The 24,718-nt window shown below is 33.2% G+C and overlaps 2 protein-coding genes across 5 annotated transcripts; one reads left to right on the plus strand and one right to left on the minus strand.

Annotated features, from left to right (window-relative positions):
- The first annotated feature begins 51 nt into the window (after positions 1-51).
- LOC134253581 (monocarboxylate transporter 12-like) lies at positions 52-5,439 on the plus strand. 3 transcript variants are annotated; one of them, XM_062736107.1, is made up of 6 exons: positions 52-178; positions 351-436; positions 3,219-3,362; positions 3,576-3,722; positions 3,854-4,684; positions 5,050-5,439. In XM_062736107.1, the coding sequence occupies exons 2-6, from the start codon at positions 388-390 to the stop codon at positions 5,223-5,225; spliced, it is 1,347 nt and encodes a 448-aa protein (XP_062592091.1). In that variant the 5' UTR covers positions 52-178; positions 351-387; the 3' UTR covers positions 5,226-5,439. The 3 variants fall into 3 exon arrangements, with proteins under 3 accessions (XP_062592091.1, XP_062592092.1, XP_062592093.1); XM_062736108.1 differs by lacking the exons at positions 52-178; positions 351-436 and adding an exon at positions 2,394-2,510; XM_062736109.1 differs by lacking the exons at positions 52-178; positions 351-436 and adding an exon at positions 2,764-2,829.
- A 4,781-nt stretch (positions 5,440-10,220) lies between these two features.
- On the minus strand, positions 10,221-24,711 carry LOC134253603 (cyclin-dependent kinase 6-like). Of its 2 annotated transcripts, none has more exons than XM_062736158.1 (8): positions 24,582-24,711; positions 21,967-22,274; positions 18,157-18,292; positions 16,263-16,430; positions 15,888-15,997; positions 15,629-15,679; positions 13,987-14,122; positions 10,221-13,757 (listed from the first exon to the last, which is right to left on the minus strand). In XM_062736158.1, the coding sequence occupies exons 2-8, from the start codon at positions 22,194-22,196 to the stop codon at positions 13,593-13,595; spliced, it is 996 nt and encodes a 331-aa protein (XP_062592142.1). In that variant the 5' UTR covers positions 22,197-22,274; positions 24,582-24,711; the 3' UTR covers positions 10,221-13,592. The 2 variants fall into 2 exon arrangements, with proteins under 2 accessions (XP_062592142.1, XP_062592143.1); XM_062736159.1 differs by lacking the exon at positions 24,582-24,711 and adding an exon at positions 24,312-24,467.
- Between the last annotated feature and the right edge of the window lie 7 nt (positions 24,712-24,718).

Here is a 24,718-nt window from a genome sequence, read left to right on the forward strand (position 1 = left end):
CCATTAGGTTTGCTTCCTTATCCCGCCGTATACATTCGAGAAACAAAGTAGTGCCTGTAGCCAGTTTCAGAATGAACTTGAACGACACAGAGTCTGGAAATATAGAATGTTTACCTATTTGTAACCCAGGCGTTGTACTTTGTGGAACCAAAGTAGCAGACAACGATAAATCACAGAGGTGCGTATGAAACAATTGTGAATTATTTTAAACATGTTATTGAAGATCTTCCAACAATAACTTAAAAATGTGAAAATCATCAAATGAAATAATAGTTATATTGTGATGAGGGGGTGGGGGTGGGGGTTTAGAAAAAAAAATCTGCTTTTGTTTATATTTATTTTTATTTCAGTCTGTACGGTGCTTAAAGAAAATTCAGAAACAGAATAATGTTGATGAATGATAGAAGTAGCTGTTACACATACGTTGTGTTGCTAGGTAATTATGTTAAAACTTGGAGCGTTAATTTGGAAAGACGGCTCTGCTTTCAAGATATCATTTGTCGTTCATGCATTACATAACTCTTGTTTTTTTCATAATATACATTCCGTAGATTGTATCTCAAAGAGTAATCAACGAAATTTCTTCATCAAAGCTTCTATAGGTGTCATGATCCTTATTATGGGAGCGGCTAAATCATGTTTCGACTTAAAGTAAAATTAATATAAGACAGAGAAGTTTCAAACAATGTTAAACTTTCTGGACCCCTTCCAGCATGTGCTTGATCAAATATCTAGCACAGGTACCACACCTTTACTGTTCTTTAAACTCACTTTCGCAATAATAAAACGCATATGATTTTAAGTGTTATATTACTATCCTTAAGCTAGCTCACTATCTTCAATATATTTTCACTTTTTTATCCATTATTTTATTACTTGCTGTCACCTAACAGTGCTTTAAAGTGTAAGTTTGTTATTGCATGAAATATATGGAGATAGTTTTAAATCACAAAAGTCCATTAAAAATTACAAAATAAGAGCGAAGCAAACACGGGCGTCCAAAACATCAGAAGTGGGATCAGGTGCCATGGAGGAGTGATCATCCTCTGCCGACCGGTCACACCCACTATTTGCTCCTTGTCATGATCGGGAAAGAACGAAAAAATCCGTCGACAATTTAAAAGTGTCAATAATGGCCTTACAATTAGTATGAAAAACATCAGTGCCATTTGACTCAATGATAAATTGTATTTAATTGCTTACAAGATCATTGCGTCGACCATAAAACTTGCGAAATGATGACTCTTAAGTCTTTGGGGGAGACTTAATATCATGTCACAGGTTTAGAAAAGTGGATAATTCTTAGAATTTTTTCTCTATATGCTTGGAAAATGAAAAAGACTTGGAAAATATTAGTAATACTTCAATCAAATTACAAATAAGGACAAATCAAACTCAGTATAGGTTTACAGATCAAAACAAATTTCAGAATGTGTTAGCTTGATGCTAAAAGTGTAATATAAACTTTTGAAAAATATACCAAGCCAAGTGAGTTTTTTTGGGGGGAAAAGCAAAATGGTAAAAATCAGCCTCTGTGATTTTTCTGATTTTTATCATTTTGTTTTTCCGCATGAAATTCACCTGTGACATGATATTAAGTATCCTCCAAAGAAAAAAATTGTTTGTATCATCTGTTCTTAAAGAGGTTGTTGATATTCTTGATCATCAACTTGTTTGTCAATAATTTTCCTCGTTTTAGAAAATCTCCATACGTAGAGTATGCTCTTGCATAAGGAATCAACTGAGAGATATAGACCCCGTATGCAGGTGATGAAGGTATATTGCTGCATAAGTAAGGGAAGTTAACGAGTGAAAAGTTAAAGTCAGCACGTTTTTTTCATTAAGGGACTCCGACCCTCAGCCAGGAAGGACAGCTCTTTAATTTATAATTTAATTCAGAAAGTCTTTAAATGAAGCTTGAAAATTAAATCTTTTCATGCAACAATTTTCATAATATACCTCTCAATGTGCTTCAAGGTTCTCTGAACTTCTCAGAAAGGTCTAACTAAAAGTAGAAAAAGCATTTTTAGATACCAATGTTTATTAACAAGATATGAAATTAGAAGTGATTTATGGAGCTTTGCAAAGAACCTTGAAGCACATTTAGAGGCATATAATGAAAATTGTTGCATGAAAATATTTAATTTTCAAGCTAAATTTAAAGACTTTTTGAATTCAATTATAAATTAAAGAGTTGTCCTTCCTGGCTGAGGGTCGGAGTCCCTTAAGCTTGGTGTTTAGATTACCACTATAACTTTTTTTTCAACTAAAATATCCAAATATGAAACAGATGTGTCAGACTCTGTGATATCTCTTATCTCACGCTCACTGGGAAATATTGTATCGACACAAGAATGGAAATAACCATTGTAAGTTGATTATACGTAGTGGATACATCTAAATGTTGAACTGAAGCAACAACAAATGTTTTCTTCTTTTCACGTCTAAGATTTTGGAAAAATTCGGCTTCATACGAATACAAAAAAGGTCTGCTAATGGCCAGTGACAAGGTAAGTAGATTTACGAGGTCCATTTTTATTCAAAAAGCAGTTGTCGATGATATAAAAAAGCCTGGACTTTAATTTATCGTGGTAAATGGTTGTATATCAAGTTAAAAAGTCGCAATTGATTTTTGGTAAAATCTTGCGATTTCAAATTTGCCATGTTCCTTGGAATTTTTAGGTATCCACATCTGATTTACACCACTTCTCGAATATATTGTTGCACATTACTCTTGAAGTTTCTCCTTCACTTCTGTTAATATTTCAGTGAGGAGTAAAGAAAGATGCTTGGATGAACATTAACTGCAACCCGCGTGTATCTCTATTTGTAAGGATTTTTATGAAGTTTCAGAATCCAATATAAATATGGTAGTTCGATCAAATTCATTTTGATTATTTGGGATATTAAAAATATTCAAAACTGACATATGATTTTGAAGAATTGCATGCAATTTTTAGTCATTGAAATTCTCCATCTTCATTTCAATTACCATGATTTTTTTTTTTTTTACTTTTATAGAATGATATCCTGGAGACCGTTATCTGAATTAATTTGGTACATGTCATCATTGCCATGTGTCTAAAACAACTAGAATCAAATAGTCAAAAGAATCTTACTTAGTTGTCGTCATTAAAGTTTTAATTTCCAGAAATTGGCATCAATGTTTCTGTTGTCAGGATGTCTTGATATTTAAAATGGTTTATTCTTTATTACAGCCACAACGATAACGGCAACAATATACATTGGAGGAGTGACTTCTTTCGGCATTATATACAAGGAGCTGCTGGACTTCTACCACACAAGATCCGGAGACACCGCCATGATTTCAAGTCTTTCTAACTTTCTTAATTTTGCAGTAGGTGCGTAAAAATTCTTACACTTACAAAATATGAGATATGAAAACTAATATTAATTAAATTTGAAGGTAATTGAAGTAGATACAAATTGTCCGTTCACTTTGTATTTTGCCTGTGTTATTTTTCCATGTATATATAATGTGATATTGACGAAACGCTGTCTTGTGATTGTCTATAGTTTTTTTCTCTCAATTTTGTTATTTTCATTCTCAATAGCTCCGTTCGCTAATTATATCTCTGAAGTCTACTTCTCCTTTCGATCTGTGATGATGACTGGTGGACTCCTGGCTTCTCTAGGAATATTCCTCAGTGCATTTGTTCCAAGAATGGAGTATTGGATCATCACCTATGGAATACTATCAGGTTTCTTAAAACATTGTTGTTGTACTAAACTAACGATAAAGTCTTGCCTTTTGCTTTATTTCAACAAAATCAATTTTAAAATTCTAAACCTTTTTTCAACAGTTTGTTTAATGTTTTGCATTATATTGCAGGTTTCGGTTTTGGTCTGGTATACAGTCCATGTTTTACTGTAGTGAACTTTTACTTCAAGAGACGTCGTGCTCTTGCAATCGGCATAGTGTTACTTGGAACGGGAATAGGTTCTGTTCTGTTTCCAATCTTGTACAAGTTTCTGATACACACTTACGGATTACGTGGTGCAGTTATTGTGATAAGTGGTTTAACGTTGAATTTATGCGTTTGCGCAGCCCTCATTAGGCAACCGGAAGAGCTTACAAAGAAAATTGCGCTCTTACATCTTCGAACTAAAACTGACCATATTGCATCTCAAGAGGAAGTTGCTGTACTCAAAGAATCTGTTCATAATCAAACAGATAATCACCCTAAACGACCTCTGTTTAATTTTTATTTATTCCATAATGCTTCCTTTGTAATTTACAATTTAGCTTTTATGTGTAATATTTTTGCATATTTATCTAATTTTGTCATGATACCCGGTCATGCGAGGATACAAGGAATGACCAATTCGGATATTGCTGTATTTTTATCAACGATTGGTGGATCAATGATTTTTGCTCGTCCAAGTATAGGATGGCTTGCAGACTCTAAACTCGTCCAGAAAAGAAACATTATAGGTACATGTGCTATTCTCGGAGGGATATTTTCTCTTGTGTTACCTTGGATACAAGGATATCGTTGGATGATAGTGTACTCGGTATCCTTCGGGATTTTTCCTAGTTCTTTCTTCATGTTTATTCCTCTGCTTTTATTAGAGATAGTTACTCTGGAGAATCTTCCACAAGCTCAGGGACTGTTATACCTTTGTCTGTCTGTTTCTGCAGGTTTATCGCAACCGGCTGCAGGTAAGTTTGTGAAAGCCTACGAGAATGAATACACTCTTCATTTCTTTTAATAATATCTAAGATATTCATCATGTTCATTTCACTACTTGATCGATTCAAAAACTTTCAAGTACTAGTATCTCAATCTAGATGAACTTTCTGGCAATGAAATTTATCCTTGTAGTATCTAAATAAAAACCAAATGGCTTCAAGTTTAATATTGAATATATTGTATGATTTATAAATTCAATTCAACATATACCTGAAGTAAGTCTTGTTTACTTTGCAAAAATTTCTATAAAATACAAGTATCATATCATGAAAATGTCACCATATTGCCTGTGCAGGTAACTTTTATGCATCTAAATAAATTTCTCCATTTGTAGGTTGGATAAAGGATTTAACTGGTGATTGGGACGCCTCTTTTCATGTTTCTGGTGCCATAAGTATTCTTGCTGGTGTACTGTACATGTCAGAACCAATCTTACGTAAATGTAATCGAAAACAGAAAGCTCACAATGCCAATCAGAGTGACGAGACGAATGGAAATCAAAATTTGTGAAACATGTATCATAGTAATCATAAACCAGTGAAACTTGAAAGGACTGTTTCTTAATTTCGTTCCGTCCGTCAAAGACTCATGTTATCAGATTGTTCAATGTAATATTGAGATCCTGGATCTTATACTGTACATGTGCAAGAGGATAATATTTTGCATTCTACAGCTCATAGCATAATTAGAGCTTATATGAATTTTCAGAATTCTCTGATTCAAAGTTGTTTTGTTGTAATCTGTACATGACGTTGAAAAGGCTATGCATGTATATGCTCAAACGGTCATTATAACAATCATAAATATTTCTAAATGCTGACTTATTGATATCCCTGCAACATGTACTTATTTAGATCTGTCAGTTGCCTGTAAGAGTTTTACCACTGATTGTACTACTTATTAGGCATTTTAGCTCACCTGAGCCGAAGGCTCAAGTGAGCTCTTCTGATCAAAATTTGTCCGTCGTCTGTCGTCGTTGTTTTTGTCGTCGTCGTTGTCGTCGTAAACTTTTTACATTTTCATCTTCTTCTCAAGAACCACTGGGCCAATTTCAAGCAAACTTGGCACAAAGTATCCTTGGGTAAAGGGGATTCATGTTTCTTCAAATGAAGGGCCACGCCTTTTTCCAAGGGGAGATAACTATGAATTAGAGAAAAATTAATTTATTGTATTCTTTAATACTCATTGTCATTTTCAATAAATGACAATTCACACAAATATGGAGTTGTGATTTTTATCCAGGAAGAAAGTGGAAGGTTATTTAGATCTCAATAATATGTAAACAAGCAGGTAATACATAAATGGCATTTTAAAAAAATCTTCTTCTCAATAACCACTGGGCCAGGAAAGATGCTCATGTGGAATCATCCTCAGGTAGTGTAGATTCAAGTTTGTTCAAATCATGACCCCCAGGGGTAGGGTGGGACCAAAATGGCCGATCAAAGTTTTACATAGGAATATATAGGAAAAATCTTTAAAAATCTTCTTCTCAAGAACCACTGGGCCAGGAAAGATGAAACTCATGTGTAATCATCCTCAGGTAGTGTAGATTCAAGTTTGTTCAAATCATGACCCCCTGGGGTAGGGTGGGGCCAAAATGGCCGATCAAAGTTTTGCATAGGAATATATAGGAAAAATCTTTAAAAATCTTCTTCTCAAGAACCATTAAAACAGGAAAGATAAAACTCATGTGAAATCATCCTCAGGTAGTGTAGATTCAAGTTTGTTTAAATCATGACCCCCGGGATTTGGATGGGGCCAAAAAGGCCGATCAAAGTTTAAAAATCTTCTTCTCAAGAACCACTGGACCAGAAAAGATGAAACTACGGGTAATGTGGAATCATCTCAGGTAGTGTAGATTCAAGTTTGTTCAAATCATGACCCCCGGGGGAAGGTAGAGTCCAAAATGGTCGATCAAAGTTTTTCATAAGAATATATAGGGAAATCTTTTAAAATCTCCTTCTCAAGTACTTCAAAGCCATAATTAGTGATATTTATATGAAATCATCCTCAGGTAGTGTAGATTCTAGTTTATTCAAATCATGACCCCCTGGGGAGTTAAGATTTAAGCCCCCCTCCAAACTCGGTAAACTTTCATTTCTGATCTGATATTTGCTTTTTCCTAGCCTGTGTGCTCAAGTGAGCACTGTGGCCCCTGGGCCTCTTGTTTATACTGAATTTGACTAAGAAGCGTACTAAGGAGTCGACCTAATAAATATAAAAGACTCGCGGCTTAACGTGAATACAAAAATAGGCCTTCTAGTAACGGTGCGCAACTGGTACCAATAGGAATTTCAAAATAGTGTTGGAGGATCTGATTTCCGAAAACTAAATAGAAAATGTCAATCAGAGACTCAGGTGTATTTTAATATCAATTTCAGAGTACTAATGTATTAATAAGATAATTTTGCAAATGACAAGACAAGGTAAGTATTTACAAGTTCTATTTTTTTCGAAAAAGCAGCTGTCCATGATGACAAAAAGCTTGGACTTAAATTTATCGTGGGGAGTGGTTGTGTAAAGTGTAGAAAGGTAGTTCTTTTCGATGTTATAAATCATGTTAAATTTTTTTTAATTTCAATTTTTCTATATATTCCTTGGATTGATTAGATTGATTGTCTGTTGTATTCAAATGCTAGTATACCTTTGTACAGTTCAAGTCCTGAAGTTTCTCCCCTCACTAGTACTGCTGTAAATATTTTAGTAAGGAGTAAAGAATTAAGTTGGAAGAGCATTAACTGCAAGCCGCTTTGTGTCTTTTGTAATGAAATTTTTGGAGAAAACGAAAAGTATTCAAGATCAAATCAATATTAAACATTAGAGGTGGGATCAGATGCCTTGGAGGAGTGAGCATCCCTTGCCGACCGGTCTAATCCTAACCCTTGCAGCCTAATCCTAGTCCCTAGCTCTAACCCTAACCCTTGCAGCCTAACCCTAGTCCCTAGCTCTAACCCTAACCCTTGCAGAATAACCCTAGTCCCTAGCACCCTAACCCTTGTAGCTGAACCCTAACTCTTATCTTAACCCTAACTTAACCCTAACCGTCGACAATTCTGTATACAATGGCCTGTCAACGCTGATATTCTTGTTTCGTCAACTTCTTTTTCAATAACTTACCTCGTTTTAGAAATTGTGCATACGTAGAAGATGCCGATCTTCTGTATCGAATCAACAGAGAAATATAAACTCCGTGTGCGGATGACAAAGGTATATTGCTGCATACGCTTAAGTAAGGAAAGTTGACGATTGAAAAAGTTAAAGTTATCACGTTCGTCATAAAGCTTGATTGTTGGATTACCATTAATGTTTTTTTCAACTAAAATATCCAAATACCGATAAAAAACAGATGTGTCAGATTCTGTGGTATCTTTTATTTCAAGCTCAACGAAATATGTCGTTATCGACACAAGAACGGCAATAACCATTGTTAATTGACAATATATCTAAATTTCGAATTGAAGGCCATAACATGTGTTTTCTTCTTTCACAAAGATTTTGGACAAATTTTGCTTCAAATGACTACAAAAATAAATATGTTAATAACTAGCTGCAGAACTGTAGCTCTCTGCTTGAGAAAATTTGGTTCTGCAACTAACTAATAACTGGCGCAAATGGTACCCATGGGAATTCCAATATATTGTTGGAAGACCGTGTCTCCAAAAACCACATAGATATTGTCACTCAAGCATCTTTTTGTAATATCAACTACAGAGTACATATGTACTCGTGTGTGCAATCAGATTGTGTGTTTTTAAACAAGTTTGCAAATGACCAGTGACAAGGTTATTTACGAGTTCCATTTTTATTGATAAAGCAGTTGTCAGTGATATAAAAAAGCCTGGACTTTATGTCTTGGGGAATGGCTGCATGTAAAGTTGAAAAGTTCAATATTTTAAATGGTGTTAGTTTTGCTAAATTTTTGTGATTAAAAAATTGTCAAAAAGTTTACTGGAATTTTTAAGTATCTACATCTGATTTACACTATTTCCTGAACATATTGTTGCACAGTACTCCTGAAGTTTCTCCTGTTAATAATAAATAATTAATACTGTTAATATTTTAGGGAGGAGTAAAGAAAGAGGCTTGATAGAACATTTTCTGGAAGTCGCTGCGTATTTTTGTGAGGTTTTTGTGAAGTTTTGGAATCCAATATAGATATATAAAAAATTCAAATTCATTCTGGTTCCTGGGAATATTAAAAATATTAAATACTGACAAAAGATTTTGAAGAATTTTCCTCTTTAGAAAGGGAGCGATGGGTATAAGTTGGATTACCGCTGGTAGAATTTAACCCCAGTTCCTCTATAATAAATCTTCTACAAGTAAGAACTTCTGTTAACTTCCCTGCCTCGCAGCTCCGAGTCATAAGTAAGCATGCTGTACTACTTAAAAATACAGTTTATAAATACATGTAATTGGCTTTACAAACAAAGAATTGTTATCACCTGCTTTGTCAGCGGGGACCAGTTATACTGCTTGTGTAATCTATCTAATTTACACATGAGTACTCTTTACTTAATATGAAAAAGATGCTGGAGTTCTCATTTGATGAAATCTAAATAGTCTTTGGAGACTTCCAACAAACTGTTTGAATTCCAAAAGTCACAAACTGTACTCGAGCCTTTCTAGATGACTGTTTGAAGCAGAATGTATTTTAAAAAAACTTCATGTAATAATAAGAAGAAAACACTTGTCATGGCCTTCAACACGACATTTAGATACATCGAATTATTCTTTAAATCAAATATCAATAATTATTTTCATTCATCTGCTGACTCGATATATCTTGGTTACATTTCATACTAGTATTTGGGTGTTTTACTGAATACAGACGATAAATGCTAACTAACAACTAAATTTATGACAAACGAGATGACTTTTCCATTGTCAGTTTCTTTCCTCTATCATCTACATATAATGTTTATGTTTCTTGACTTTTCCGCAACTCAAGAGCATGTTCTGAGTAGTGTACGATCAATGCTTACCGAGGCAAGCTACTCGAAGATAAGTTGACGCTTCAGGGAATTCAACAGCCTCGTCATAATTCAGAATTACGTAAATTTTATAGTGGTTGTAATGATCTTGTTGGCAAATATATCCTATCTTTGGGTCTGTATTTTGGCGTACTGCTTGTTTCAAACCAATTGTTGACCTTTGTTTTGATACCAAAAATGAATATGTTATGTTTCATCTACACTTGATCAAAACATTTGGCTCACGGCGGGTAGGACCGTTCAGGATGTTTACTCTTTCTAGGCACCTGATCCCACCACTGGGATCCATGTTTTTGCAATGTTGGAAGATTTGTTTTTAGTTTTCATGCGATCGATTACTGTTCAATTTCTTCACTCTTTTCAATTAAATATATATATTTTCTATATTTACTTATTAGCAATTCGCTCTGAGTATAGTACATATCATCTTATTTTTTCATCTGCTTCAATCAATCCAATTCCCATTTCCTTTCTTGGGGTTCATAGACTTAAAATGTATAGACTTTTCTGAAATACTTTCTAATTAGAGAAGTACATAGCATTTGTGTGCTTTTTATATTTATTGTTTATATCATACAAAAATGCCACAATTTGTATAAAAATACCTTAAAACATAAAAATATAGGCATGCTTGCATATCAATAGACAAAACATATATATACATTTTTTTACATGACGTTGTGTAATTTTGTGATTAAGATATGAGCAAATTGTGAATGCCTTATGTGCTAACATTTAGAACTCCAAACATAAATCAATTCACACAAATAAAATTAAATTAACAATAATTAATGAATCATTCAAACATTTAAAGAAATTAATTTTTTTAAATGGAAAATCGCAGTATCAAAGTAAGCGTTGGTCCCTTAATCTTATGGTAGATGTTGAACAGTCATAAACAAAGGGAAATTACCCACAACTATACCCTTTAGAACAACATTACAACATTGAATAACTAAAAATGTTGCTGATGATTTGAAAATAACTACTGTAACACATCGATTATTGGAAGAAACAGGGAATTAAAAAAAATTCTATATATTCTGGTCTAATTTTGTTCAAAGATGGGTTAATTGCATGAAAAGAAAAAGTATTTTAGTTCTAATCTTTGAGACTATAATTAGAAACAAAACATATCGTAACAAAGAAAAAAAGTTGTCACTGAGAATGAACTATTATCTATTTGTCTACTGGATTGAACAATTTTATTTTTTCTTTAATAAGAATAAAAAAAAAATCAGATCAATATTTTAAATAGTAGCTGTCTTGTAGGCAATGTATCATCAATAGCATAGAAATGAGATCTGCTTTTATAGATGTACCGAGATGAAACAAAAATATCAAGAAATATCATTTTATAATGAAATTTTTTAGCAAAACTATGAGAGACAGAAGTAATTATTACAAAAAAATATATATGAGATACAAATGTTTGCTGAGAACTCTTTGAATTTTAAACAGATTTATGATGCTGGAATGGTAAGTTAGAGTATAGTAACAAATAAATGACTTTTTGAACGTCAAACTTTGACACCCACAGATGTAGGGCATCAAAAATGAATATTTGTTCATTGCTATTGTATGACTTTTTTCACAGAAAGATAAACGTAACTTAGAATTTAACTTCATCTTACATTCAAACAAATGTAAATTTTCAACTTTTCATTCTGTACAAAAGTTTATCTACATACATGCAAGTGGCATAATAAAAATGAGTAAATAAAGAACTAAATAAAAAACAACATGTAATATGTATTTACATTTTTGTACATTGCATTTTCTCATTTCACTGAAGTAATAACTGACTACTGTAGTCCGTTTCAACAAGAAACAAAAAAGAAATAACAACAAAAGGCACAGAATTTGCCTTCTTTGTTCACCTGAGAAGTCGCAATTCAAAGAAAGACAGGTCAAAATTATTTTATCTCTGATGAATGCAAAATGTAATTGCCTTCAAAGTTAGTCACAATTCTGTCTAAAATTTTAAAATTTTCTTGAATATTGAGATTATTTTATGTTAATCATTCCTCAAACAATGTACGCATAGTAAAAGTAATACTTAAAGAATCAATTTAATAAAGTTTTTAATATAAAATGTGAATATCTACCTTGTAAGATAAACAAAAGCATTTGATTATAATGAATTCAATTTAGACAAACTACTTTGGGGGCTACTCGGAGTAATATTAGTAAGCCAATGAACAGCTTGAAGTGAATTAATGATGGGATGGCTGAAACTTTCTAAATAAAATTTAAAAATCAACAGCTAGTTATTTCCCCTTCTTTTAGGCTGAAAAATATGCAGCATATTTATATAAAATTTGCAAAAATCCATATAAGTGAGAGCCAATTATTTTTTTATAGGAGTTTCACAGAGCACGATTGTAATACATAAAAGTAACATTAATATTTTAATATGCATGATCTTCGCATATATTTTTGGCAAGAGTAAAAATTGCATTTTATTGCATTTAGAGTTAGAGACCATTTAAATTTCATTCATATGATAAATTTAAATGCATAAAGAAATGAGATATGAGTTTATCTAAAAAAAAGTATAAATTGATGAAAAAAAAAAAAAAAACCATATAAATTATTCTTTCAAAAAACTAGACCAAAAATGTTCATATGCCTCTGGAAAATAAAGTTTGAATGTATTGTTATGCCATTCCAAATTAACAACCTTCAAAGATTATGATTATCAACATATACAAAGAAAAACATATAGAAATATATCAAATTCAAGGCCATATTATACCTGCACTTACAGGAAAAATAAATCAAATTCAAATATATCTCAAAAGAAATTTCATAATTGCAAACAGGTTTCAGTCTTGGGGTATAAACATAAATACTTGGTTTATTTAGATGTGCAAGCAAACATTCTTCAAAGTAAAAATTCTAAATCAAGTTTTGCATTTCAAAATCAACAACATACAATAAATAAAATGCAAACCACTCATAATAAATAAACACAGTATCAAAATTTGAGTTGCTCTATACTTCCTCCAAATTTTCATTCAAATCATTTCATTGTACAAGTTCCAATTTCTATTTACAGAATTCATGCAGACTTTATTTAATTACTTTCTGTTCTATATTATTAATATTTAATAAAAGACAGACTTTGTTAATAATGTATTATTATTGAACTAAATAAAGTTTGCATTTTGCACCATCTACACTTAACATATGTACATATTCAAAACGTTCATGATTACATATTTTTAATGCAGATACCCTAACAAAAAAATACACTTGTACTTAAGTTATCTTAGTTTACAAGTGTATCAAGGTTTTCACCACAGTAAATATAGTACATCAAAGTTTTTAACTCGAGTAGTATAGTTAAAGTATTTTTACTTTGGATTTCAAATTATTTTTTTCTATGCCATAGTAAATCAAAGTATTTACAATTACCAGTAGTTAACTATAAAAGTAAATTTTTGTTTGGGTACTGCCACACAATGAGATGTTATATTTTTCTCCAAGGAAACTTTGAACAAAATTTTAAGAGATCAAGACATTAAAAATATGTCCTTAAAAATGTGTGAAAGCAAAAAACATATGCATTTTATACCCATGTATCTCTTTTTCATTTTGAATTCATTACTGTGTATAAGGTATAACAATATCACAGATCTTTCACAGTATTGCCATAGGAATTGTCAACAAACCATATTATTACAAATTGAATGCATATAAATTGAATAACAACATTTCATATTTCAAGATCTATAAAAGCATAAATTTCGGACTTTGAGATGCCATAGTAAAACAAGATAACAATTTTTACATCCTTCCAAAAACGACCATTTGTTCAATGAAGGGAAATCGTGGACGTCTGGAAAAGAGAACACTAGTTTAATGGAGAACCAGTTTTTCACTTGCTGACGGGTGTGTCGGAGCGGCAGTCTGAAGTGTCCAGAGATTCACTCTCGGAGAGAGAACTGGACGTTCGGATTCCGTCCAGCTCGTCTTTGAAGTACGGATGCTGCAAGGATTCGTGAGCGGTGATGCGATTGTGTGGATTGAATATCAACAGTTTCTACAAGACAAATCAAAAACCCTTTATCTTTAAAATAAAATAATTTTATGACATTGTATTATAAACTTACATGTAAATTAGACATCGGCATTAGCCATTCCTTTTCAATAGGAGATCCCTGGCTTCTGGATTCTCTGGGGCAAGGAAAGGAAAGGAAAGGAGGGGACAGTTTCCCCTTTCGACATGTACATGTATTGGCCAGTCTTTTCTAATAATGATATCATCTTACCTCAAGTAGATCCCTGGCATCAGAATCTATCTCTGGTATAAGGTGACTTATGGGTTGAGGAGGTTTAGATTTAAATGAATTGTACGGCAGTGTAACATTTTCTGGCCAGTCTCTCTCGTTAGGAAGACCCAAGGCACTGAAAAAGACAAGTCACATGGTTATATCCAAACACTCCCTATTTTCAGCTTATATTTAAATTTTAGATTGCCTTGTATCGGTCTGATTAAAATCAAACCTTCCACTAGTTACCTTATTTTGGTGGTCATGTGGAAGCATAAAAAAGGAGCTAGTGGAAGGTTTGATTTTAATCAGAATGGTCTTTTACATGTATAAATTCAGAAATCATCATATTTTAAAAAAACAAGAGGCCCAGGTGCCACATTGCTCACCTGAGCATTGTGGCTAGGAAAAAAGCAAAATCAGTTTTGAAAAGCTTTGCATAAGTGGTCCCGACCTATCCCTAAAACCTAAAACGCAGAGAGAAGGGGGGGGGATTATTATTTGAACGAAATTGAATCTACACTAAGGATGCTGAAATATTTTTTTGACTAACTGTGACTTTTCCCTACAAGTTTAAACCTTTCATTGTGGCTCAACACTACCCTGGGGGTCCTGATTTGAACAAACTTGAAACTACACCACCTGCAGATGCTTCTGTATAATTATGAAAATCATGGCTTTGTTATTATTGAGAAGATTTACCTATATATTCCTATGTAAAAATTTGATCATCCATTGATTTAATCAAACTTGATTCTACACCACCTGCAGATGATTCCATATAAATATGACCAATAATGCCCTTTCTGTTCTTGAGAAGAAGATTTTCTAACATTTTCCCATAATACTCATATGTTTAAATTTGATCGTCCATTGTGGCCCCCCCCCCCCACCCCCCCATCCCCCTCCAGGGTCATGATTTGAACAAACTTGTATCTAAACCACCTGAAGATGCTTCCATATAAATATGACCAATCATAGTTTTGCTGTTCTTGAGATGAAGATTTTTGAACATTTTTTCCTTTTTACTCCTATGTTAACTTTGATCGCCCACTGTGGTCCCACCCTACCTCTGAGGGGTCATGTTTTGAACAAATTTGAATCTACATTACCTGAGGATGATTACACGAGTTCCATCTTTCTAGCCTAGTGGTTCTTGAGAAGATTTTTAAAGATATTTCCTATATATTCCTATATAAAACTTAGATCAACTACTTTTGCCCCACCCCACCCCAAGGGTTCAAGAAATGAACAAACTTGAACCAGCGCTACCTGAAGATGAATCCACATGAGTGAAATCTTTCCTGGCTTAGTGGTTCTTGAGAAGAAGATTTTTAAAAGATGCCATTAAATTTTCAGTAATTGATTATCATCTACTCTGGGAAGTAGACACAGCCCTTTGAACTTGAATTACCCAAGAATACTTTGTGTCAAGTTTGGTTGAAATTGGCCCAGTAGTTCTGAAGAAGAAGATGAAGATGTGAAAAGTTTATGACATTTTAAAATGCCAACAACTGACAAATTTCGAACAGAAAAGCTCACTTGAGCCTTCGGCTCAGGTGAGCTAAAAAAAGGTGGAGTTGGGTTGGGGAATGCAAGAATTATAAGATGATTTTTTTTCTATGAACATAATACTACTTACTCAAATATCTTTGTTAGCTGGTCAATATCAGATTGTCCACAAAACAGAGGTCTACAAAGAAAGGAATACATATTCATCAGGGAAAATATGAGGGCTCTTTTCCAAATATTTCAAATGCAATTCTCATTAACATTTCTTTTTGAGCACATTAAGGCTCAAATTGATTCTTACTTGCAAAGTTTGAAAAGAAAACAGACATAATTTAAAATGAAGGATGCTCAATCTAAGATGTCTTAAAATGCTTGGAATAACAATTCACCTCCTGTTGAAGAGCTCAGCAAATATACACCCACAGCTCCACATGTCTACAGGGGTGGCGTAGGTGTCCTGTAAAATGACCTCGGGGGCGCGGTACCACAGAGTCACTACCTGTAGGATATCAAAGAGGATATGGTAAAAAAATAAAAAGGTCACAGGAGGAATTGAAAAATCCAATTAGCTCAAAACAGTTTACTTTTAGCTTAATTTCACGATCAACATAAAAACCCAATTATTTGCATTACTCTCATATTTAAATTTTGAAAGTTATTTTTTCCATTTTATTCTACTTGTATAATGTGCATTTATAAAAAAAATTATTTATAAAAGAAAAGTAAATGATGATTTTTTTTCATCAAAGAAATAGAAAACTAACAACAGAGGTTAAGGCCATCTGAAATGCATAGACTCTGGCGAGCCCGAAGTCGGCAAGTTTGAGCTGTCCCTGACTGGTTACTAGGATGTTCTGGGGTTTCAGATCTCGATGTACGATTCGATGAGCATGCAGGAAGTCCACTCCATTTAACAACTGTAACATCAGATCCTACAATGAATGCAAAGATTATATAAATACCGCACTTTGGGAATTTTATTACCATGAATTGCCAAAAAGGGGGTGTTGAAAAAATTTAAAGTCAGTATTGTTAAAGAAGAACAAACTTCAATATTTGAGATACACATTTGTAATTTTAATTTGAAATCACAATTTTCTTGGAAGAAAAAAGAATAATAGAAATTTTTCACAGTTATATAAATTATGTCAATTTTTGCTCTAATTCACTCAAGATTAGTTTTCTACAAAACACAGACATACAGGTAAATGGATGGGCATGCATGAAATTGCAGTTTTATTTATTGCGCATGTATTTTTTAAACATGCGCAAACAGTATTTTTTCATTTAAATCTCTTAAATGCGGCAAAGTTTCTCAGAAAAAGACCACTTCTCCAAGTCACTGTTAATTCAAATTAAAAACTTTGAGGTGCAGATAGGGTTTTACGGATATAAAGGAATTAGATCAAGTTTCTTCAATGAAGAAAAAGCCAAGAGATTGCAGTCTTCATGAATGAACATGACAGCTAGAAGCTTTTTAAATCTTAAGTTACAAAGTTTCTCTCACAAATTTTCATTGATGTTTTTTCATACTGAATAAAACTTCAGCCTTTATGCAGCCTTGAACACATCACCTATCGAAGCTCTTAGGTTTAAAGGTTAATGCATATCCCTAGGACATGTTCTCACCGCACAATAATAATAATACATAAAATATAGAGAAATATCACTTGTAAGGAGGGGCTGATTAATGTATAGAAAGCATTAGGACTGGAATGAATGGAATTCATCTATTTTATCCTATTTGGGTTTTTCCATTTCTGTGCCATTTATAGCAAAGTTTTATGAATGAAGTTAAAATACTGCATGTCAATTACTGCAATTCAATACGCCCTTTCCTTTGATCTTTTTTTTTTTTTTTGGTTACTTTTAAAACAGAATTAAATCTTTAAGGCTTACACATTCATTATAGATTTAAAAGTATACATAATATTTGCAGGCATTGATTTCTTTTGACAAATTATTGCATGTTTATTTGAAATTTTATTTTAAAAATTTGCATCCTGTCAACATATCAATTAATTATGCATGTTATTTAGAAATATATTGTTTTTGTATTGAGGTAGTACTACCTACCCTGATCCTCTCTGGCCCCAGTCCTGCACTACCTACCCTGATCCTCTCTGGCCCCGGTCCTGGACTACCTACCCTGATCCTCTCTGGCCCCAGTCCTGGACTACCTACCCTGATCCTCTCTGGCCCCAGTCCTGGACTACCTACCCTGATTCTCTCTGGCCCCAGCCCTGGACTATCTACCCTAATCCTCTCTGGCCCCAGTCCTGGACTACCTACCCTGACCCTCTCTGGCCCCAGTCCTGGACTACCTACCCTGACCCTCTCTGGTCCCAGACCTGGACTACCTATCCTGATCATCCCTGGCCCCAGTCCTGGACTTATACCTACCCTGACCCTCTCTGGCCCCAGTCCTGGACTTATACCTAACCTGACCCCCTCTGGTCCCAGACCTGGACTATCTACCCTGATCCTCTCTGGCCCCAGTCCTGGACTACCTACCCTGATCTTCTCTGGCCCCAGTCCTGGACTACCTACCCTGATCCTCTCTGGCCCCAGTCCTGGACTACCTACCTTGATTCTCTCTGGCCCCAGTCCTGGACTACCTACCCTGATCCTCTCTGGCCCCAGTCCTGGACTACCTACCTTGATTCTCTCTGGCCCCAGTCCTGGACTTGGGCATCGCTGGAGGTAAGTGGACAGATCCTGGTCAATGTATTCAAACACCAACATGAGCTGGATTTCAGTAGGACTCTGCTGGGCATGACGCACATCCAACAGCCTACAAAATAAGTTTGGATCAGATAGTTTACAAAATGTGTACAAGGGTTATGGATTATGACATTTGTTATTCCTTGCATAGCCATTGGAATAAAAAAAAAAGAAAAAAATACTCCTACGTCAAGAGTAACATTTATTATAACAATTTTATTAGACTAAGTTTATTACAAAAAATGTTAGTTAATTAAGTCTTAACTAGTAAATTAATTTTTAAGGGAGAAAAAAGTTGTGAAATAGAAAGAGATCTAGACAGAAAAAATAACTGTAAAATAATTTTTGTAATCCTGGGAAAAAATGCATGCATGGATACAATGCATTATTGTTGTTGGAAAATGTAGAAATGTTTTAGCAATTTATTTTATTAATCCTTGCTATTATGTCTCTTTCATTTCAGTTTTAGCAGTTCTGCAAAAAATACCCTAGTGCAGAATTTCACATGTATTCTGCCCCAATAACTAAGTGTACAGTAAGTAGCAAGTGTATTCTACAAAGACATATGGCCCGATCACTATAAGTAGAATGTGACATATTACTGACAACGATTGACATTTATATAGGACCACTAGAGAATAAGGTGACATTGAAAGATATACCTACATACCTATATCAGGGACAGTCAATCAGTGCAAAGTAATAGCAACTGTTAGTACATATACCTGTTGTTTATGTATTAGTAGTATCAAGAATTTGTCAATTCTTTCACATGCATTAGAATATGTACTTTGCATAATTAGCATATGTAATACACTTAACGATCATGACATTTTTGTTATACACTGTATATGAATAAGAAAATGTTCTTTTTTTTATTTTGCAGAATCAGCATTATAATTCTTTACATTTGCATGACATTTCAAACTCTCATAAACAAGGCTGAATTTATGTGTCCACTTAATGGGCATCTAAAGAAGAAAAATGTTAATTCTGTATCCTACAACCATATGGCTGCCCTCTGGGAACTTTACTTTGTGTACATAACCCAGTCACACCTACCCATATTCTAAATTTCAAACAGAATTTTATTTGTTTTTGAAAACAATCTGTCCCCCACAATGTAAACTTGGATCAGTCCTATAGCTTATGATCCCCAGCTAGTAGTACATTGTTCAATACTGTTTTGCATACTAAAAGGACTGTACGCAAGCAAAGGCCTTTAAATATAGTCACAGTCCATGAACATAACTGTATATCTAGGCATTAATGTCAACAGGTCTACCCTACTTATATAGGTAAAGTTTGGCATATCTCGCATACTTGTTACATAGATTATCACTGCTCTGAATAGCTCACAATCGATCAGGTTTTTAAATGTCTACCAGCATATATTGAACACTGGGTTCTGTCTAAGCATTGCTTTGATAGCCCCCGTTTTGTAAAACACATTCTTGTATGAATTGGTTTATGCGTGGGTATTATGCCAGCACATTTAAAAATTTTAATTGAAAAATATACACCTACAGTTTAAAATTCCAATTCCAAATTCTTGTCAAATTCATTTTTTCCTATACGTACTTAATCCACTTGCTTAAAAGTAATTACATGTATCTACAAGAAGATAAATACAAGATGGTTTATATTATTATTACATGGCAAAAGGAATAAAATAGTCATTTTGAAAACTAATACAAAGATTGAAATCATGTGCAGCAAGGATGGAAAAACAAAAATTTCTGCAATATGTGGAAGTGATCAACACCCACCCACCCCCAGTAGAATGAAATTTTTCACTTATTATCTATGAAATATGTATAGATTTCATACTTTGACAACAAAAGCAGTGTGTCCTCAAAAGCACTAAATGTCAAGATATTAAAGCCCTTCAGTAGAAAAGAGTAAAGAGTTGCATGCCCTTTTTCAGTTTCGTGATTCTGCATAAAAAATACAAAAAAAAATATATGCAAGTGTTTAAACAGATAAGTTTAAGGGTGTTTGATCTAATTCAGATATTTTGCGAAGTTGCGTATACATATAAGTGCTAATTATAGACTAATTGATGAAGAAATGTCAAGTTTTTTTCTTTTCTCTGAGTGCTGACGCACTACCGCCTCTTTGATCAAAAAAGATTTTTGCGAGATGACAAGAAAATGATTTGTTACTTAGTACACAAACAGGTCAAGTTAAAGAGGAGGAAATTCATTATACACATAAGTGATTTTACAAACAAGTACTCTTTAAAGATTGTTGATTATCAAGTGATTTTATTTTGGAAGAGTTTCAAATGGTGACTTATTTCATCAAAGATCTTGTCCTTCTCTGTGCACTGCTAGATGAAATGATACATAGATTTTCTTTAAAAAGATTTCTGTGGGGATTTTTTGTACTAAGGAATAAAATATTTTGGCAAAATCTTTCACTGTCATTCATTTTTTTGTCCATTTCTTCTGGAAGGGATCCCCCTCAATTTCAAATTAATCTCCACCAACGAATTCTTTTTCCAACTGAAGCCTTAAGTTCCCATTAGCTAAGACACCTATTATATAATTTATGTCATTAAAAACTTAAGATTCAGCAGAATTCCAAACCTATGATGGCAGCTTCCTTATCTATTTGTAACAGGCTTAGCGATTTATTGACACTTATAATTGTATCACTTTGCTCCCCACTTATCCTGCGACTACAATACGTACACGTAATATACATTACTTATGCGGCACTCCGTAATTACAATAAGAAGACCCTCCCCTCCCCCTCTTTACATCTTCCCTTGACCAAAGTTCAATCATTACGTAACTTTTACCTATAGTCCGATATTACTATTATTATTAACAGACAGACAAGAATATTTAGCTAGTTCTTATGCACTAACAGAGACAAGCAAAAATTATTCATAATTTGAAACAATTTGTACTAAAATAGGAAAAATTTGGGTGAAAATAACATATTCTACAATGTGTCATTATGTGATGTAATGTGCTACCTGATAACTACTGTAACATAATTGTGAGCAAATCGTTGGGATGAAGGCTAGGACAAATGATGACACATCCTTTTGTGGTACAGTTTTAGATATAAATACATGTAAATAAATATAACAGTCTGCTTTGTTCATCTGCCTTCAATGTAGACTAAGGTTCCTTTATAACTTTTTTAAAATCTAGGTTAAACTTGTTCAACAAAAATCAATGCAGCAATAACATTAGAATTGTTTGGGCCAAGATAAAGTTACAGTAGATCTTGTGTAATCTGGATCCCACTGATTCGTTATAGACATTTTTAAAACAATTGCATTTTATGTTTAGATCGTATTAACCAAGATTTCAGAAAACACAATATATGGAAGAGAGGGGTTAAACTGTATTTCTCCAATCTAACCACATCAAGGTTAAACTTGAAGATAAAACAAAAGATGAACTTGTTTGCAAACAGAAAACTAAAACCTTTTAGATATATAGATGAAAGTGAGAGTAGAAATAGTAAACATTCAACACTTTCAGAAACCATGTACTAGCTAGCTTGCAATGTTCAATAAGATTGATCAATATTTGCAACCATTTTTGTGTCTTGTTGTGTGGGTGGGAATTTCTGTGTTTTTGTTTGGGTATATAGGAACTGAGGGGGTGGGTGGGGGTGTAAAATTTGGTGGGCAGAGGATGTAAACAGAGGCCCCACTTTTAGATGATTGGTTATTTCATTCAAACGTTGAGGCATACTGTCATAATAGATAAGAGCGTATACCTGACAATATTCGGGTGTTCATAATTTTCCAACTGTTTGAGTAGTGCGATCTCGCGAATGGCACTCATGGGCATTCCCTCCTCTGTATTCTGAATCTTAATGCGTTTGATGGCCACCCAGCCCCCCTCGTTGCGGGTGTCCTTGGCCTTGAAAACCGTGCCGTAAGCTCCATTGCCAATTTCGTCAATTTCTTCGTAGTTGTGGTCGTACTTTTCTTTGTGTGATGTCATGATTTGCTGCAGCTCATAACGGAATTCTACCACTTGTTGTGGGTTGATTGTACATGTCTGCTTCACATGGTGTCAAATCTGTTTTAAGGATAAAAAGATAATTATTATGTAATGTTAGCAGATGTCTTATCATCTGTTCATACAAATTATATCAAAAAGATGTGAAGGCCAAAAAGGAATGTCTTGCATACCGACCAGGACTTGAACCTTGTTAAATATTTTTTTTACTCATTGATTACGGATTTAATTAATTATTGTTTGTAAATACATATTGCAAGGAGAAACTAAGATTAATTGATTAGGTCAGATAAAGCTAATTACATATATAAAAGTCAATCTGTTGTACAGCTCAAAATCTAGTCTTTAAAGCATTTTGTTGATCGTTGATTACTTTCAAAGGATATGACAATTATTTCTGATTTTAAATAATATAATCATATTATAAAAATTTTTCCAAATTATGAGGAGATTTCTGTATCACTTCCCTTGAACCACAATTTCAGAAACTACATCTTCATTACGTCAACATACACAATTATAGATGGGCGTGTAGTAAAAAAATTCATTTAACATGAAGATACGCAATTGCCAAATATACGTCATGTCATATATTGGTACCTCAGTGAACATTATGCTTATTCAATGAATGAATACAAATCTCTGCCCTTTTTATGCATAATTATGCAAATTATTTAGAAGTATTTCAGTCGAAATAAATTTTGCGGATATAAATGCATGTTGCGCCATGAAATACCAACGAAAACTTGACTAGTACCACAATGAGATCAAAAGATTTTTTTTATTATTGCAAATTCAGATTTGTAATTCCGAAAAAATTTGAGTGGGGAGAGAAAATCAAATGCAGGTGAGAGAAAACAAGTGTTTCTATAGACCTCTGTATATGATTCAACGAAAGTGGGGTTTTCTTACTCCCCCTCCCACAAATCTGATTCAGGTCAACTCCTACACTGGCTTTTTGACTTGCACATAGTTTCTTGCCTGTACATTTCTGGCATACATTTCTCTAGATAATGGGCCATGTGAAATTGATTCAAAACATTCTGCAATACACATTACGTCACGGTTTACATAAAACATTGAGGCAATTAACAATATTACTTACTTGTATACTTCGTACTAAATATAGGTTAATTAAGATTAATTAAAATTAAAATTTGACATGTGCAGATCAATGAATCTAATAAATTTATCCCCATCATATTATTTTTAAATATTTTATTGTGTTTAATATAATATATATTTATATATTTATTTGTACAACACTAGAAAAAAGTAATTGAATGTTGTATATACCATATATCATTCAAATCAATTACCTAATGACATATATGTGCATGATAAATTCATGTCAACTAAATCTAATTTCCTAGACCTTTATATAAGAAATATCTTAATTAGCCAATACTTTTCTCAAGTAGAACACATCATCATGACATGGAAATCACGATGATAATTAACCAAAAATAATTCGCATTACTAACCTCGCAATTGTTATGCAATACTCAAACAATTTGACATAAAGAGCATATGCTAGAGAGTTTTTTATTTGAAAAATTTAATTTAATTTTATTTATTTAAAAATTTATTAATTTTATTTTAACAATTTATATATATATATTTGCATATTTTGCATATTCATATTCAATTCATAAATCATGATATTAAATACAAATTATTAATTTTTAAAAGCACTCAGCACTAACACAACAGATAAAATGCCAGTGTCAAATTCTTCTGTAAAAGAAAATTATTCTTCATCAGTTTAACTGTCAGTTATTAAAAAATTATTACCAAAATAAATGTCTTTACATGCAAGTCACGATATGAACATGATTTTTTAATTATTAATTTATGAAAATAAAAAAAATCTACATCTTCAAGGAAAATTTAAAGATATACAAACAGTGAAAAAACTTAAAAATCTATTTTAATTTATTTTTTCCTTTTCATTTTATAGTTCACATCTATGGCACGTGGTAGTAAAATGTACTTTGTTTTATTCAATACCCAAGATCACCTTGTTCAAAAGATCGCTGAAACACTTCATTTGTAATCAAATTAGAATGTCATTCTTGTAAAAATGTTTAAGCTTACCTTTGAAAGCCTTTTTCGAATATTTTGGCAAGATTAAATCATATTTGAGACACAAAGAGATGGCATTACATATTTTGTGTACATGTGAACGTATGAATGAATGGAGTTCCCTTCGGATGGCATCAGTATTTGCCCTTTGTTTGTTTAACGTGTTCATTGACAACTAACACTCACACGCATTTTATTGCATGAAATCAACATCAAAAACAAAAGATCATTGTGCATAATCTTTCCTTAGGTTGATATCTATCGAATGCTTGCATTACTTACTTTGTCAAACCTCCATTTGATTTTTCCCGAATTTTTCTTTCTTTCGCTATGTTACTCCAGGGAAAAACTATGAAATATTCCGCGTATCGAACAGCTGAAAGCCGTAGAAATGGCGAAATGTGATTGGCCGACGGAGA

The sequence above is a fragment of the Saccostrea cucullata genome, unplaced genomic scaffold (assembly GCF_032062105.1).
Source record: "Saccostrea cucullata isolate Sc308-1 unplaced genomic scaffold, CSIRO_AGI_Scuc_v1 ctg110, whole genome shotgun sequence".
NCBI lineage: Eukaryota > Metazoa > Mollusca > Bivalvia > Ostreida > Ostreidae > Saccostrea > Saccostrea cuccullata.